Source organism: Jaculus jaculus, chromosome 19 (genome assembly GCF_020740685.1).
Source record: "Jaculus jaculus isolate mJacJac1 chromosome 19, mJacJac1.mat.Y.cur, whole genome shotgun sequence".
NCBI lineage: Eukaryota > Metazoa > Chordata > Mammalia > Rodentia > Dipodidae > Jaculus > Jaculus jaculus.
Window position 1 is genome coordinate 1,919,364 of NC_059120.1, and position 15,352 is coordinate 1,934,715.

Sequence of the window (15,352 nt, forward strand, 5' to 3'; positions counted from 1 at the left end):
ATGAATTCAGTTCAACTTTAAAAGTTCCCATAGTTTTTATCAATCCCAGTACTGTTCAAACATCCCTGTAGTCCAAGAATTCTTAACTAAGCCATATATCCACCAAAAAAAAACCCACAATAACATAAACGTTTACACTGCAAAAGCTGGCTTTGTGCATAACAAGGAAAAATTTAAATAATACGTGATTTTAAATGAATAGGAAAAACATTAAATTCTGTAACTCCAAGTCCAACAACTCTAACCAGTGATGAGTCCCTGGAATTCAAATCCACCCCTCCAGCTAGGCTACACAACCTGGGGAACAACGCATCCCAAGGCAGCAGTTATCCTTGGTATCTGTCTCACAGTACCAGCATTTCAAAATTTACTGGGGGTCTCCACTGCAAACCACAGTTCATCCTCATGGCTCCATGCTTCATCCTTATGGCCAAACAAGCCTGCTTCACATTGCCCACGGCCATTTCCAAAAAACCAAAACCACACTACAAATTCAATGACTCTTTCCTGGATTAGTTATACTCCAAAGTACCAGGTGGGCTACCAAATAGTTAATCCAGGGAGGGGAGAGGAAAGGGAATAAAACTGCTTTGAAGAGCAAAATAATCCTCAACATTCAGGCTCCTTATTTCAAAAGAGTTTGCATTCTTCCTGCTGGCCCAATCTCAATGGTTGTAATCTATCAAACACAGCAGTTTCTACTCCAAGATTTTACTTCTTTCTGTGCCATATCCTTCTGCTCACACAGGTCCATCCCCCCCCCCAACCCCTGCGCCACCTTTTTTTTTTTTTTAGGTATGGTCTTATTCTAGCCTAGGCCGACCTGGAATTCACTATGTGGTCTCAGGGTGTCCTCAAACTTGCGGCAATCCTTCCACCTCTGCCTCCGAGTGCTGGGATTGAAGATGTGCACCACCATGTCTGGCACACTAGTCTATTTCTAAGCAATGCGACCCTACACAAGTTCTCAAAATGCAGGCAGGCAAAATGCAGGAAGTTTCTCACACAAACTACTTCTAGCCCCATCCTGACAAAGCTCTTTCTCATCCTCATCAGCCAAATCTCACAGCCAATAGTTCTTACTGCATTCAGGTCTTTTCAATTCTGATCACAATCCATCAAGCTATACTTAACAGCACTGCAAGGCATCTCTTAGGCCAAGGTTTCAAATCCTTCCATATTACTAGTGCAAATCAGTCCCAAAAGGCCAACAGCCACACAGGCAGGTTTCTAGCAGTAACAACTCCACTTCTTAGTGCCAATTTAAATGTAACAGGTAGCTCCTCGCTGCTTACAGAAAGTACTGGACCAAAAGCAGCTGATGGGAGAAAGGGTTTTATTTTGGCTTACAGACTTGAGGGGAAGCTCCATGGTAGCAGGGGAAAACATGACATGTGCAGAGGCTGGACATCTCCTGGCCAACATGAACAGCAGGAGAGTGTGCCAACACTGGCAGAAGGAAGCTGGCTACATAAGCTCATTCCCAACAACAAGCCCCAACAAAGATCCAATTTTCAAATTGCCATCAGCTAGGGATCAAGCATTCTGAAATAAGCTTACAGAGGACACCTGAATCAAACCATATCAAAAAAGGAAAGAAAATTAAAATATACATTAATAGGCAAAAATAATTTTAAACTGATACTCAGAAAATTTAAACAAAAGCTGGGCATGGTGGTGAATGCCTTTAATCCTAGCACTCAGGAGGTATACAGGTAGGAGGACTGCTTTGAGTTCAAGGCCACCCTGAAACAACATAGTGAATTCCAGTTCAGCCAGGGCTACAGTGAAACCCTACCTCGGAAAAGGACAAGGACAAGGACAGGACAGGAAAGAAAAAGGGAGGGAGAGAGGGAAGGAGGGAAACAAGAAAGGAAGGAAGGAAGGAAGGAGTAAGGAGGGAAGGAAACAAAGATAGATTGATTGATTGATTGACTGATTGATTTAGGCAGAGTAGCCATACACTTATGTGCTCAGCATTCACTACCTCACATTCAGCAGATATTTACCAAGTGCCTACAATATACCATGTGGGGCAGAGGGAGGAATATGTTTTTGCATGGTGCTGGGGACCAAATCTAGAAAAATATTCTAACACTGAGCTAGCTTCCCACACACTATCTGGTATTTTTAACTCCCAGGTACTGGACATAAAACATGAAGGAGGGCAATTCTCCACCAAAAAGCTTATACCCTATGACAGAGACAATAAGTATATCAGTATTCACTAGATGCAGTAGAGAATTAACATTCCACTTTAACAGCCAGGCCTGGTGGCACATGCCTTTAATCCCAGAATTTGGGAGGCAGAGGTAGGAATATTGCTGTGAGTTCAAGGCAACCCTGAGACTATATAGAGAATTCCAGGTCAGCCTGGACTAGAGTGAGACCCTACCTCAAAAACTTTAAAAGAAAACTTATTTATTTGCAGGGAGGGAGGTAGGGGGGGGGAGAGAGGAAGGAAGGAAAGAAGAAAAAAAGGAAGAAATGACTGAGTGAATGAATATGGGTGTACCAGGACCTCCAGCCGCTGCAGAGACTCAGGATGCATGTACCACTTTGTGCATCTGGCTTTATAAGGGAAATGAGGAATTGAACTCAGCTCATTAGGCTTTGCAGGCAAGCTCCCTAACTGCTAAAACATCTCTCCAGCCCCCCATGATCCCACTTGAAATTTTTTTTTAACTTTTTTTATTTACTTAAGAGAGTGTGTGTGAATGGGCACATCAGGGCCTCTTGCCACTGCAAATGAAGTACAGACACACTTGTCACTTTGTGTATCTGGCTTTATGTGAGTTACTTGGGAACTGAAACTCACAGCAGCAGGCTTCGGAAGCAAGTGCCCTTAGCCAATGAGCTATCTCCCCAGCCCAATATCCCACTTTTTAAAAGGAATGACTAAAGAATTAAACAGATGAGCCTTGTGTTCAGATACATAGATCCTTACCTACACAGAAGTGTGGAAAAAAATATGTATATACACCCAACAAGTTCAACATGTATTATCAGATCCAATGGGAAGAATAATGAAGAGCCAACTTAAAAGAATACAAACACACCCTATCTCCTCCAAAAACCTACTACTAGGTTGCATGTAATAGCATGTCTGGGTGGGAAACAACATGCTGGCACATGCCTCTCTGCGCACCTAGCACTCAGACGCTGAGACAAGGCAGACTGAAAGCTTGAGAACAGCAAGCACCAGATTTTAAGAGTGAAAAGATAGCAATGTACTGTGGCTACCTTTTCTGCTTCAGTGAATACAAACCAAGATCCTTTGTTACGATTAAGGGGTAAGGGATGAAAGATGTCCCTCAGGCTATGTTAATCACATTGGAACAAGAAGTGGAAAGATAATACCTATGGTAGTTTAAGTGTCATGTGTTTGTATTAAGCCTCATATTCAATCCTCAGCAAGCAGAGCCTTTGGGTATTGAAGCTTTGCTGGAGGAAGTTATCACTGGAGCAAAGCTTGAGATTTAGTAGCACAGCTCTGCTGGATGTTCACTAGGTTGCTCACTCTTGCTGTTACCTCCCAGCTGCTGTGGCAACATGTGATACCCACCTCTGCTCTGCCATGCTTTCCTTGCCATGAAAGTTTGCCCACCTGACTGTAAGCTAAAGTAAACCCTTTCCTTCTACAAGCAACTTCTGATCCGGTATTTTGTCCCAACAACAAGAAAGATACTATTAACAGTGTCTATATTTATCTTTTCCTATTTTATTTCAATTATGTGAATGCCTGCATTAAAAATCAAAAAATCGCCAGCAAGAAAAACTTAAAATATTTTTTAATGCAAGATGAACAATAATATATATGTTTGCAGTGGTTTGAATGTCAAGTTTCCCAGCCTCCATAGCCTCATGTATTTGTGATTGGCTCATACTCAGTCTCCGGCTGGTGGCAATTTGGAAGGTGGAGTCATACTAGATAGAGGAGTGTTCCTGAGTTGAATTTTGAGGCTTAACAGCCCAGCTCGAGCCCAGTACTTAAGATTATTTCCACCCAGATATGTGGCAGCTTCCTATTCATGCCATGCTTTCTCTGCCATAATGTAACTGTAAGCCTGAAATAAACCCTTATCTCCCATATGATTGGGTGTTTTGTCTCAGAAACAAGAAGATAACTACAACATTTGTAAAGCAAAATTACTGAATAATAAGGCAAAATTTATTTTCTATGCTACATAAGTTGCCTGTGCTTTCTGATATGCCATAGGCCCTGCAGAACAGCCTAACTCAAAGGAAGTAGATGAGCAATTAGCAAAATCAGATCACTGTTACCAGAATTAGATCAGACCACCACAGGTAGACCAGATACCAAGACCAGATCAGACCATCACAGGCAGAACAGATACCAAGACCACATTAAACCACCACAAGTAGACCAGATACCAAGACCTGATCAGACCACCACAGGTAGACCCAGAACCATGTTAAACCAACAGAGGTAGACCAGATACCAAAACTAGATCAGACCACCACAGGTAGGCCAGTGACAGGACCAGATCAGATCACTAAATACATGAAGACCACATACCAGGCCATTTCTGAGGGGAAAAAAAAAAAAAGAGAGAGAAATGGATCAGCTAAATGTTCTCTTAGTAACATTAGCAATGACTAATAAGAAACAAAGTGAAGGGCTGGAGAGATGGTTTAGTGGTTAAGCACTTGTCTGTGAAGCCTAAAGACCACAGTTTGAGGCTTGATTCTCCAGGACCCCATATAAGCCAGATACACAAGATGGTGCATACATCTGGAGTTTGTTTGCAGTGGCTGGAGGCCCTGGCATGCCCATTCTCTCTTACTCTGCCTCTTTCTTTCTCTGTCACTCTCAAACAAATAAATAAACAAAAAAAAAATTTAAAAAAAAAAGAAACAAGGTGAAAAAAATGAAATGGCCAACTAATATGTTTTAAGATAACTTTGCAGACCAGTGGAAAACCAGGTAGTTAAACCACAGTACACAGTGACATCTCTGACTTTAAATGTATCCTGTAAATCCCTTACCTGCAATGGTCTTTTCTTTTTTTTTTATGTTATTTATTTATTTTGGCATATTCCTTATGGTACAAAAGACCTCACTTGTAAGGTAAGAGAAATAGAAGACCTACATTAAAATGACAAAACTGTTCTTATATTAAAAATATTTAGCAATTAGTGAATCTCAACTTTCAGAAATTAAATTCTTCTAAAATTATAAAAATCTGCTTAATAAAATAGCCAAGTGAGCCGGGTGTGGTAGCACATGCCTTTTAATTGTAGCACTTGGGAGACAGACATAGGAGGATTTCTGAGTTCAAGGCCAGTATGAGACTACGTGGTGAATTCCAGGTCAGCCTGGGCTAGAGCAAGACGCTACCTGAAAAAAATAAATAGCCAAGTGAAGGTGAAAGCTTTATTGTATTTATTTATTATTTGGCATGTGTATGCATATGTTGGAGGGGTGCTCCTGTTTGGGGGCGCATGTGGAGGACAGAATTCGACAATAGACATCTTCAGTGGCTCTTCACCTTTCTTTGTTGAAACAGGATCTCTTACTGAACCTAGAGCTAGCCAATAAGCTACACAGATTCCTTGTCTCCACCTCATTCCTGGGATTACAAGTATGTTCCACCACACTTGGCATTTTACATAGGTGCTAGGGATCAGAATTCAAGTCCTCGTGCTTACCTGGTAAGCATTTTACCCACTGAGTCATCTTCCCAGGCTATTTTCTAAAGTTTTAAATCACATAAAGATTAGCAGAGGATTTCCTCTAACTCTCTTCAACAAGGGATACAAATGTGAAATTATTATTAATATTTTTTTATTTTTTTGCCAGGTAAGGTCTCTTCTAGCCTAGGCTGACCTGGAATTCACTATAGAGTCTCAGGATGGCCTCAAACTCACAGGGATCCTACCTCAGCATCCCACATGCTGGGATTAAAGGCATGCACTACCATGCCTGGCTGGTATTAATTTTAATATATTAAATCCTATTATAATTAACAAATAGCACAATCAGGCTAGCTTTTATAAAACTGAGGACAAAACTGATCATCGCTTTTTAAGGTGACTATGCACAGGTGAAGTTAAACATACAATAAAATATATACTAACCTTTGTTTCCTAACATCACAGCAAGATGTAAAGGAGTGTTTCCTAAAATTAAAAACAAAATTAAATTAGAAGTCATAGCAACATAAGAAATCTTACTTAAGGGTGATTACAGCTCCTTCAATGACAAATTTCAAGCAAAAATAACATAACTACAGAACAATGTGGTTTGAGACTTTCCCAGAGTTCAGATTCCTTCTGTTATCACATCTTTCTCTATTCTTTTAGGAAACAATTTATATATTTTTTTCATCCTCCAAAAGCAGCAAGATTCAATCCTCATCCTCATTGTTCGGAGTTGCTGGATACCAACAGGAAGCAAATAACTTTGAGAACAGAGGACATCACTCTGGCAATGGAACACTGAGCTCCTGACTTGCCTATGTCCCTGTTTATAGGATGGACCACACTGAAGTCAGCCTTGGGAATGAATGAGAAATACACAGGTTAAGCAGGACATGGTGGCAACTTCCTAGAATCCCAGTACTCTCAAGGCTTAGGCAGAGAAATTATGAGGAGTTCAAGGCTAGCTATGGATATGCAGTGAGTCAGCCTGAGCTACATGACACCTTGTCTCAAAAACAGCACAACAAAGAGGAGAGGATGAGAGGGAAAGAAAAGAGTAAAGAAAAGGGAGAGGACAGGAGAAAAGAAAGAAGAGGGATAAAGGACAGGAGAGAATAGAGAATAAGGGGAGAAAAGACAGGAAAGAGAAAGGAGGAGAAAAAGAGAAGAAAGGAGGGAGCAGGAAGGGAAAGAACACAGAAGAGATGGATCAGAAGAGCCAGGCCTAGGAGCACAGACCTGTAATCCCAGAAGATTAAGGCCAGTTTAAGCCAGCCTGGGCTATAGTATGAAGAAAGAAAAGAGTGAAGAGGGCTGGAAGGATGGCTTAGTGGTTAAGGCACTTCTCTGAAAAGCCAAAGGACCCAGGTTAGATTCCCCAGGACCCCCGTAAGCCAGATGCACAAGGGGGCGCAAGTGTCTGACTGGAGGTCCTGGCACACCAGATAACCTGAGCCTGGGTGAAGGAGACAAACACTGAGGATACTCAACACATACCAAAGCAGAGATCTAGAAGCTCTTGAGAGATCAACACTGAAGTAAACAAACCCACCATGGCTCAAGGAAGGAAATGCCCCCCGACTCGAATGTCTGACTGCTGCTCTCACAAATCATAACCCACAACTCCATGGGGAGCAACACCAGCAATCCCACTGAGGAGGGCCCTAAGTGGAAAGGGAGCAGGGAGGAGGGAAAGGATGGTACCAACATATGATATATCCATACAAAGTATATACTTAATTAAAAAAAAAAAAGCTGGGCATAGTGGTGCACACCTTTAATCCTAGCACTTGAGAAGCAAAGGCAGGAGGATCTCTGTGAGTTCAAGGCCACCCTGAGACTAACAGTGAATCCCAGGTCAGCCTGAGCTTGAGTGGGGCCCTACCTTGAAAAAAGCAAAAATAAGACCCATCTATCCCAAAGACACTACGTTTGGCTACTTTTTGAACCCATGATCTTCCAAAGTCTCCCCAATGCTGGGACTACAGGTATGTACCACCAACTGCAGCTCACGTTTCCTCTGGGGAGTGAGTGGTGGTGATAAAATCCCAGCTTTGTGCATGCTAGGTAAGCCTCTAACACTGAGCCACACCCTCAGCCCAGGCCTGTTTCATCTACAGAACCACAACCTTCAAGATTAAAGGACAAACTTCAGATAATTATTATACAATCACTGCTTACTAAGTATTTTCTTCAACATTCTGTTGGGGTCACATGGTTTCATTTTGTTGATGAGAAGCCAGATGACTTTCCATCATGCTTCCTTTGAAAGCAATGTGGCCTTCTTTATTCCTATGTCCATTTGAGATTTACTTTTACATTTTCAACCAAACATTCTGATGTGCTTCTTTGTTCTGGTTGGGTGGATTGCTGAATTTTGGAAAATTCTCAACAAGTTTCTTTTCAATTAACATTTAGGCCCTGTCTCTTGGATTTAACAAATAAAGTTAACTTTCTTCATCTCACCACTGTTCTTTTTTAAAATTCCTTTGGTTCTCTATCCTTCACCACAGTCCTGTCTCCTGAGTCATGAATTCTGTCTTCTGCAGGGTCCAAACTGCTGCTAAGCCCATACACTTAGTTCTTTATTTCAGTTATTACACTTCCCATTTGAGAACTTAATTAGTAGTGTCAATTCTCCACTAAAATGCTCAAGCATAATTAAGTACCCCAATTTACCTTCACCCTCTAGGAAGTGTTAAAGTATGTGAAACCCCAGTGGACCTGTTCTCTTACTATCTCTCCATGGTTCTGAGAAAGGGGTGGTAGAGTTAAGGTGACTGGACCCCTGAAGGTGAAAGGCACAGGCTGACTTATCTTTTGCCTAGTTCCCTAGAGACCTGTTTTTCCATAAACAGTGAGGACCCCTCCTGGGAGGGAGGTCTTTCACAGGATTTAAACATTGTGTTTGGTCAAGTTCAGCCCCTGGAACTTGGTACCAAGTAATCTGTTCCTGAGACAGCCCTTGCCCTAACCAGCCATCTGGCCCTCTGGTTCACCTGAGCCAAAAGACAGCCCACCACCTTAAGGTTATAAATACCTTTTAAGGGGAAGACAGTGGCTCTGTGATCACTCGGGAAGTTCCAGCTGTGTGTGTGTTTTCCCTTAGCTGGGTCTGGAATTGCCTGGCCCTCTGACCCTTACTCTCCACATGGGATCTCTATACCCAAGAACTCCCCACATGGCAGGAGCTCCTTGAAATTTCTTCCTTCTTTCCACACTTTTTCCTCAGATCTGCATCTGGTCACATGCACTCCTGAGCTACACATGGGCTTTCGGGCTCCACATGGTGTACTTCTCTTCTCCACATTTTATCTCCCCTTACCTCCCAGCCTTCCACTTTCCACACTCCCTTGTAAAATCTGAATAAAATGTGGCATTTAAAAAATCATTCTCTTAATTTCAAAGGGGAAAGGGGGGGAGGGAGGGAATTACCACGGGATTTTTTATAATCATGGAAAATGCTAATAAAAATTTTTAAAAAATCATTCTCTTGAATCTGGAATTGCCAATTCTTTGGTTAGTTTGCAGGTATGAACTCAGGGTTTGAGGTTCCAGGAAGCACCCCAGAACCCCAGTTTCCACAGTTCTTACAAGGTGCTTGGTTTCCTTATCATGCAGCTCATCTCGATTGAAATGTTTAAGTCTCAAAAACAAATAAATGGCCAGCTGGAGAACCACACTGACTGCCAGAAAACCTAATCCAGGGGCTAGCATTTCGGTCCAGGCCTCAGCAATGCCTGGAGGCTGGATTTCAGTCAGCAAGCGAACTGGCTGGCTTTCGGTTCACACTGCCTCTGTAGGCAAACCCACCTAAAGGCCCTGACCTCATTCTTTTTTGACCCAAGTAACTCAGTAAGGCGATCATCTTCTTAGCCACTTCTCTGGGGTTTGCAAAAGCCACCGTGCAAATTAACCTAAAATGGCAGGTGCAAAACTTTAAATCACGTCTGCTGAATGCTGCTGCAGTTTCTACTGGCGGCTCTCCAGTGCTCTTCAGACACGAGACCTTACTCTTGCTTTTACCCAAGACTTCCCAATTAAAACATCCACCATTATTGGACACAAAGTTCTGTTTCAAGTTTATCTGCATTATTGTTTGTGTACTTAGATAGAGTTAACGCATAAAGATACAATAGCTTGCAGAGACTAGTGGTAACACCTAAAATCAAAAAACAATTATACACAGGAGCCAGGGAGATGGCTCAGCATTTAAAGACAATTGCTGGCAAAGACTGCTGGACAGGGTTCAATTCCCCAGCCATACATATAAGGCTGGATAAGCATTTGTTTGCAGAGGCAAGAGACCCTGGCCAAATACACACTCACATACACACATGCAAAAAAAAAAAATTTTTTTAATATAATTACTCAGGGGGCTTGGGAGATCAGCAGTTAAAGATGTCTGCTTGCAAAGCCGCACCTATCTGACTTCAATTCTCTAGTATCCATGTAAAGACAATGGATGGTGAAACCAGAAGAAGTTAATACTTTAATACTAGATTAGCTCTCATTTGTACTGCCGAGAGACCCTATCTCAAACGATGTGGAAGATACAAGATTGTCCCCTGACCTACACATGTGCACTGTATATAACATACACCTGTAAATATATAATTACTCGGCACCATTTATTTTAACTTTTTATTATTTTGAGAGAGACAGAGAGGAAGACAGAATTGGCACTCCAGGGCCCTCAGCCACTGCAAATGAACTCCAGATGCCTATACCTCCTTGTGCACATGTGCGATATTACGTGCTTGCATCACTGGGCATCTGGCTTACATGGGCCTTGGACATGAGTTCTTGGGCTTTGCAGGCAAGGGCCTTAACTGCTAATCCATTTCTCCAGCCCTCAGCGTGTTTTAAAATCATCTTTGTTTTAAATTCAATCTTGTTGGAGTTAATACTTTTGTTCCCAGGCACTTTGTTCCTCTGTTCCTGAGTGTCAAGGCCCATCTCTCAGTACAGGAAGGGAGAGCCCACAAACCAAACGCAGTCTCAGGTGGTGAGAAACCCAATTCAGGGAAGGGCAGGATTTCCACCTGGCTCCACAGCACTTCTGCAGTTTTTGAGATGCAGAGGAAAGGAAGGGGGACACTGGCCACCACCAGACACACAAAACCCTGAGCCCAAGACTTTATCTTGCTGTGCATCTTCTAACAATCTATCAGTCAGTTCTCCCCAAGGACATCTAGAAATGTATGGACGTTTCTATTGTCCCTGGGGAGGACACTGGTAAACATGCAATGTAAAGGGGAGCTAACCTGAGCAAAAAAATAAATAAATGAGAATTTAAAAAAAAATCACCCAGGACTACATTACAAAGGAGAGTGAAAAGTTCACACAGGCAAAGCCTGCTGTGCAGGGAGGAACAATCTTGAACAACAGAGCACAAAGACACCACAGCATCATGGTCTGGGGTAAGCATACCCAGTGCTGGCTTTTCTCCTCCAGGTCCGGTAAGCCTGTGCCTACTAGCAGTTTGCAGTGACTCGTCACTTGTAACTGCATGAGTCACTACTAACGTAAGTGGGCGCAGAAAGCTTGCCTACCTACAGTCAGACTTTTGGAGGAATATTTGCTTTTTAAATGCTTTGCTTCTCTATTCTGTTTCTGTTGTTGTTGCAGGGTTTTTGTTTGTTTTTGTTTTTCCAGGTAGGGTCTCACTCTAGCTCAGGCTGACCTGAAATTCACTATATAGTCATGAATTCACTGTGATCCTCCTACCTCTGCCTCCCAAGTGCTGGGATTAAAGGTGTGTGCCACCATGCCCGGCTTTCTATTCTGTTTTTATTTTATTTTTACAACAAAGAGTGTAGACATATGTAAACTCTATTTGTATCAAATCAGCACTTTTTACAAAATTGTGAAGTCATACTTATGTAAAAATTTTTATTTCTTTGATAAAAAAGATCAGTATTTTAATTTTTAACATTTTATTTGAGAGAAAGAAGTAGACAGAGAAAGAGCATGCCAGGGCCCTCTAGCCACTGCAAACAAACTCCAGATGCATGAAGCACTTGTGCATCTGGCTTTATGTGGGTAAAACTGGTAAATCAAACCTGGGTCTTTTAGCTTTGTTGGCAAGCATCCCAACAGCCAAGCCATATCTCCAGCACACAATCAGTACTTTTATTTGTCCTGAAGCCTCTTTTCTAATTAAAAAAAAAAAAAAATCCATTTTATTTCTGTATTTGAGAGAGAGAGGGAGAATGGGCACACCAGAGCCTCCAGCCACTGCAAACAAACTTCAGATGCATGTGCCACCTTGTACATCTGGCTTATGTAGGTCAAACCTGGGTCCTCAGGCTTCACTGCAAGTGCCTGAACGGCTAAGCCATCTCTCCAACCCCTCTATTTTTTTTTTCTTTAATTGTAGTTGTGTGTATATTCACATATATGTATGAGCACACCAAGGATCTCTTGCTGCTGCAAACAAATGCCTGCCCAGCTTTACCTGGTAGGCTAAACCCCGGTCATTAGGCTTCACAAGCAAGTGCCGTTAGCCACGGAGCAATTTTCCCAGTCCCTTTTTATTAATTGAATGAGTGGTTATCAACCTTTCTTAGCCTTATTAGAATGAATGTTCCTCAACACGTGAGACCTTTTTATTTTTTTGGTTTGGACACTTGCTCTCAATACTCTTACTGTATTTGCTATAACTACCAGACTTACCTTAATCAACTCAATGTTCATCTTCAGCCATTTCTGAAACATGTCTTCCTTGAGTCACTCATCTAATTTCTATTGAGTAATATTTCCCAGGAATGAAATCATGCTGGCTAGCCAATTTCTGACTGAGCATTTTCTAGAATGTTGTTATTGCCTTCACAAATGAGTACCTGTCTAGAAAGAATTCTGTAGCTTGAAGGTACCATACCATGTTCTAATAAAACATAATACAGCAATGATGCCCTAAGACCAAAGGTAACCTGTTTCTTCCTTTCCTTTTGTTATTATTTATTTGCTGCAGTCCTCATTCTAGCCCAGAATGACCTGGAATTCACTCTGTTGTGCAGGTCAGCCTTGAATTCACAGCAGTCCTCCTGCCTTAACAACCTGCGTGCTGGGATTATAGGTGTGAGCCACTCCCCCCAGCTTGGTAACTTTACTTGTACACTGTAGGAGTCTTCACCAATTCTAAAATAATACCAACAACATCACATGGAACCCCATTTTTTGTGTGTAAAACCCAAATTTTATGTGTAAAACATCTCAATTTATTATTTTTTAATTAATAAGCCCAAAGAGAAAAAAAACGAACACAATGCATGCCTCTTGGTTCCACCTTGGATCAAACAACAAGTTACAAACACTGCTAGGGTACTCAGGGAAAACTGGATGGTATGCCATCTGTTAAATACTACTGTGCTATCAATAATAAATAGTATGAATGTGTTCATTATATTGTGACCAAAGAGGAAAATGCTACTGTGTCTAGGGTAAAATGACATCATGTTTTCAACATACTTTCAGAAATGACAGAAAATGAATCATAATCATATGAACAATCATTCCTTGGAACTCATAGGAGATTTGTCCCAGCACGCCTCCTGCTGGCAAATAAAATCTGAGGATGCATAAATCCTGCTTACAAATGAGGTAGCTTCTACTAACAATCTCTATACATCCTCCTGCATATCATAAATAACCTATGGCTTATTTATAACACCAAAGGCAACGAAACACCTACACAAACAATTGTTAGGTTATACTGACTGATTATAGACAAATGACAAGCAGAAGAAAAGTATGTTAACAACCGCTCATTGGACCATGCTTGCAACTTTTCTGTGGGTCTGGATTATTTCAATAAAAAGTTAAACTCTTGAGGCTGAAAGACACGCCACAGTGGTTAAAGGTACTTGCTTGCAAAGCTTAATGGCCTAAATTCAATCTCCAGTATTCATGCTAAGCCATAGGCACAAAGTGGTGTATGTGTCTGGAATCTCTGGTGCATCCATTCTTACTCCCTCTACCCTTCTCTAATAAGTAATTTTTAAAAGTTAAACTCTAGCTAGGTGTGGTGGCGCACACCTTTGTCTCAGCACTTGGGAGGCAGAGGTAGGAAGAATGAAGTGAGTTCCAGACCACCCCGAGACTACATAGTGAATACTAGATCAGCCTGAGCTAGAAGGAGACCCTACTTCAAAACCCTCCCTCCCCCCCCCCAAGAAAGTTAAAACTGATTTTTAGGGGCTGGAAAAATGGTTACAGGGTCAAGTGCTTCACAAGCGTAAGGATCTGAGTTCAGATCCCAGCACCTCGGTGAAACACTGCTGCGGCAGCACACACCTGTAATCCCAGTGCTGGGACAGGGACAAGGAGTATCCTGATGGCTTCCTGGCCAGCTAGTCTAGCCAAGTGGGAGAGCTCCAGGTTCAGCAAAAGACCCTGTGTAGAGTAACTGAAAAAGACACTTGATGCCCAACTCTGGCCTCCACACATGTGCATGTACAAAAAAGTACACCTACGTACACATATGAATACATGCATGCACACATAGCACATACTACAAAAAAAATCTTATTTTAGGGCTGGAGAGATGGCTCATGGGTTAAGATGCTTGTCTGTGAAGCCTAAGACCCGTGTTCAACTCTCCATATTCCACAAAAGACAGACACAGAAAGGTGAAATAAGCACAAGGTTGCACATGCAGGCAGTTCAATAAGAGAAAGAGAAATCACCAGTGTAGACAGTTAATAGTGGACACTGCAAGCCTTATATTTGGCCAGTCAGGCCAAATGAGACAACGGGTGCAATAGTGGCATGTCTGTTATGGGGAAAACCAACTAATTGGATGGGAGGCCCTCTCCATGGGAGAGAATACATCCCTGATACTGAAAACATACAAATGGGGTAGTCATGAGCCCTAGGGGTGTAACATCTGCTGCTGTCTGGCTAAATGTATATACTAGGCTCATCAAACTGCCCAATAAGCTCTTCTCTTAATGTTCATACCCATGTATTTATGCTAGTCTCACTTTTGGTTAAAGAAGCTTCTCTTTTCAGATGGCGGTGACTTTTTTTCAGATGACTCAGAAGGCACCATGGTCCTGAGAAGTGACAGAGGAGTACTCAGCACTGCAATATCTCTATCACACCTTCCAAGGCCCAGGGTCCATTGCAGAAGAGGTGGTAGAAAGAATGTAAGAGCCAAAGGAAGGGTAGGACTCCTTACAACGTGCTCCTCCAGACACAAAATGATCTGGACATCCATGACTTCACAGAACCTGACACTACCTACACAAGACCATCATAATAGGAGGAAAAGATCATGACATCAAAATAAGAGAGAGAATGATTGAGAGAGGAAGGGGATATGATGGAAAGTGGAGTTTCAAAGGGGAAAGTGGGGTAGGGAGGGAATTACCAAGGGTTATTATCTATAATTATGGAAGTTGTCAATAAAAAAAATACTAAAAAAGAACAAAAAACACAAAAGAAGATGGAAGCTTCTTGTTACTCCAATCCAATCTAATTCTATGAAAATACATATTATACAGCAAATAAAATACACAAAGCTGGGCTGGAGAGATGGCTTAAAGGTTAAGGCGCTTGCCTACAGAGCCTAACAACCTGGGTAAGGCAGATGTACTAAGTGGCCCCTGAGTCTGGAGTTCATATGCCATCACAGAAACCCTGGTTAGCCCATTCTCATTCTCTCTGTTGGCCTATCTCTCTG

At 41.9% G+C, this 15,352-nt stretch overlaps 1 protein-coding gene across 1 annotated transcript in view; it reads right to left on the reverse strand.

Annotated features, from left to right (window-relative positions):
- Ankrd13c (ankyrin repeat domain 13C) overlaps nucleotides 1–15,352 on the reverse strand; it is a 66,480-nt gene that overhangs the window by 37,124 nt on the left and 14,004 nt on the right. Inside the window, exon 2 of the mRNA XM_004671369.2 lies at nucleotides 6,103–6,144. Within this exon, the coding sequence (XP_004671426.2) occupies nucleotides 6,103–6,144 (42 nt within the window). The remainder of the gene's footprint in view (nucleotides 1–6,102; nucleotides 6,145–15,352) is intronic.